The following is a 2749-nucleotide window of genomic DNA, read 5'->3' on the forward strand; positions in this document are numbered from 1 at the left end:
GAGTCAGGTGCAGCCAGGCAAACCTGACAGGCTTAGGTTGATTGGTGACTCTAAATTGTCCATAGGAGTGACTGTGTATGTGGTTGTTCGTCTGCATGTTGGCCCTGCGATGGACCGGCGACCTGTCCAGGGTGTACCCCGCCTTATGCCCAATGCCGGCTGGGATTGGCTCCAGCTCCCCTGCGACCTCGTTTGGGACTAAGTAGTATAGAAAATGAGATGAGATGAGTTTGCTGTCCAGCATACACACTCCACATACAACTCATCTCACTGTGTGTTTGGTTCATCAGTGTCACATTGCATCCTGCTCAGGGTCAGGCACTTTGTCTTTTTTTCCAAGGTTAACATTAACATAAGTTTTCCTTGCTTTCTTATCATGACAATTTTTCTTCTTGTTTGATCCCGAATTCAGGAAAAAATTGTCTAGAAATTGGGGCTGTCATATCAGATTTTCACTAAACAATTATCGTAGCCAAAAACATTCACAATAATGAGATTATCATGATATTGACAGAAAATGTGAAAAAAATGCTATCAATCAAAATCATCTTTAATTTTATTGTGTATACTGTTGCAAAATGAATTACACTCAAAATTTGAGTGTAGGGAGATGGAGAGTCTGTAACCACAACTGTAAAAAAAAAATCATAGAAAGTTACTGGCTCTTGATTATTTACATTATTGTATGTGTATTATTAACAAAATATCAATATTTATATATATCATGGTTATCGTCAATACATCGTGACACCCCTACTATTGATATAATCGGCCTAATGTACACTAGAGACAACTGTCTGCTAGTAGTAAAAATGTAAAGAAAAAACCATTATTCCTCCAAGTAGATGAAGATTCTACATCTGTTCAGGTCAGTGCATCATGTGATCCCCAAAAAGCCTTTTATTTTTTCACCTTCAGCCAAAAGTAGCTTCAAAAAGGTGTTTTTACTATATTTTGCTCATCATGCTAATGAATGTTCTTAACAGGTACACTATCGATGACAGGAACCTTGGTCGCCTACTGAGTCGAATCACCACCACCTACAACACAGAGCTCCAGCTATGGAAGGTTAGCATTAGCCTTTGTGCACCTAATTTTCCTTTGTACAGTACTACTGCTTGCCTCAGTTTTTGAAGTTCTGCCAGAAGTTGTTTTATGGAGAAAAATATTGAATTGATGCATGTGGACACGAATCATTGGAATCCACTCTGACAACAGCAGCTGTTCAATCACTTGTATCAATCACATTAGATTAGATTCAACTTTATCATCATTACCCATGTACAAGTAGGCTAGTGGTTAAGCCACAGTGCTCTCGCCACTGCGGCACGGGTTTGAATCAGGGTTGCATCAAGAAGGGCATCTGGCGTAAAACACGTGCCAAATGTCAACATGCAAGTCGTCAGTGTGACGATTCGCTGTGGCGACCCCTAAATGGGAAAAGCCGAAAGTGGCTTTCATCCATGTACAAGTACAAGGCAATGAAATACAGTTTAGCATCTAACCAGAAGTGCAATTTCTACAGTCTGTACAGTCAGAACTAATTTACAGATGGATATGTACAATTGATATTTACAGTAAGATATGTAGGGTGATGTACAACAGAATGACTACCACCCTGTAGCACTCAAAACCATTGTCATGAAATGCTTCGAGCGCCTGTTCCTGGTATGCCTGATGACCTGTCTTCCACCCACACTGGACCCCCACTAATTTTCCTAGCGCAGGAAAAGCCTGTCTCAGCTTCTGTCTGAATTCCTCAAAACATTCTTCCTTTTTCAACTTTCACCACTTGGTCTTCTTTTTTTTGTTCCTCCCTCTTCTGGAAATAGGTGTTAACTACAGCCATTTCCATCCTCTTAGCAAAGCCCACCACCATCTGTCCTTCTAGGTTCCTTTCCTTAACACCAAACCTGCCCATCACCTCCTCATCACCTTTGTTCCCCTCACCAACATGCCTATTGAAGTCTGTCCCAATCACCACTCTCTCCCCTCTAGGAATACTCTTCATCACCTCATCTAACTCACTCCAGAATCTCTCCTTCTCTTCTAACTCACACCCTACTGTAATGTTTGTATGAGTCTAAGTGGACGCACACAGTGCGTGATGGCGTAACTGTCAGTTTACGACAGACACAAAAAAAGGGTTGCGACAGACATTAAGGAAGTTGCAGGTTCATAGTGGTGCATTAAACCTGTTGTAATGTGACGGAGTTACAGTACAAGCAATAAAAGAAGATAACGTTTGACACGACATCAAAGTCTGTTTGTTGACACGCAGACAGACATCACACCCTACTTGTGGAGCATAACCACTGACTACATTTAACATTAACCCTTCAATTTCCATTTTCAGACTGATCACCCTGTCTGACACTCTTTTCACCTCTAAAACATTCCTCACCAGCTCCTCCTTCAGGATCACTCCTACCCCATTTCTCTTCCTGTCCACACCATAATAAATCAGTTTGTATCCCCCTCCAATGCTACGCGCTTTGCTACTCTTCCACCTGGTCTCCTGCACACACAGTATATCTACCTTCCTTCTCTCCATCATGTCTACCAGCTCTCTACCTTTCCCTGTCATTGTGCCAACGTTGAGTCCCTATTTTCAGACCTATACTCCTCCCTTTCCTCTTCTTTATCTATCTACAAATCCTTCTATCTCCTCTCCTTCTTCGACCGACAGTAGTCCAATTTCTGCCAGCACCCTGTAGGTCAACAGCACTGGTGGCAGTCGTTGTTAACC

General features: G+C 42.0%; 1 protein-coding gene across 2 annotated transcripts in view; it reads left to right on the top strand.

The window, feature by feature from the left end:
* The window catches only part of enpep (glutamyl aminopeptidase), a 48325-nt gene that overhangs the window by 44405 nt on the left and 1171 nt on the right, over positions 1-2749 (top strand). For both annotated transcript variants that reach the window (XM_020599395.1, XM_020599394.1), the window contains one exon: positions 987-1068. In XM_020599395.1, the coding sequence (XP_020455051.1) occupies positions 987-1068 (82 nt within the window). The remainder of the gene's footprint in view (positions 1-986; positions 1069-2749) is intronic.

Source organism: Monopterus albus, unplaced genomic scaffold (assembly GCF_001952655.1).
Source record: "Monopterus albus unplaced genomic scaffold, M_albus_1.0 scaffold40.1, whole genome shotgun sequence".
Taxonomy (NCBI): domain Eukaryota; kingdom Metazoa; phylum Chordata; class Actinopteri; order Synbranchiformes; family Synbranchidae; genus Monopterus; species Monopterus albus.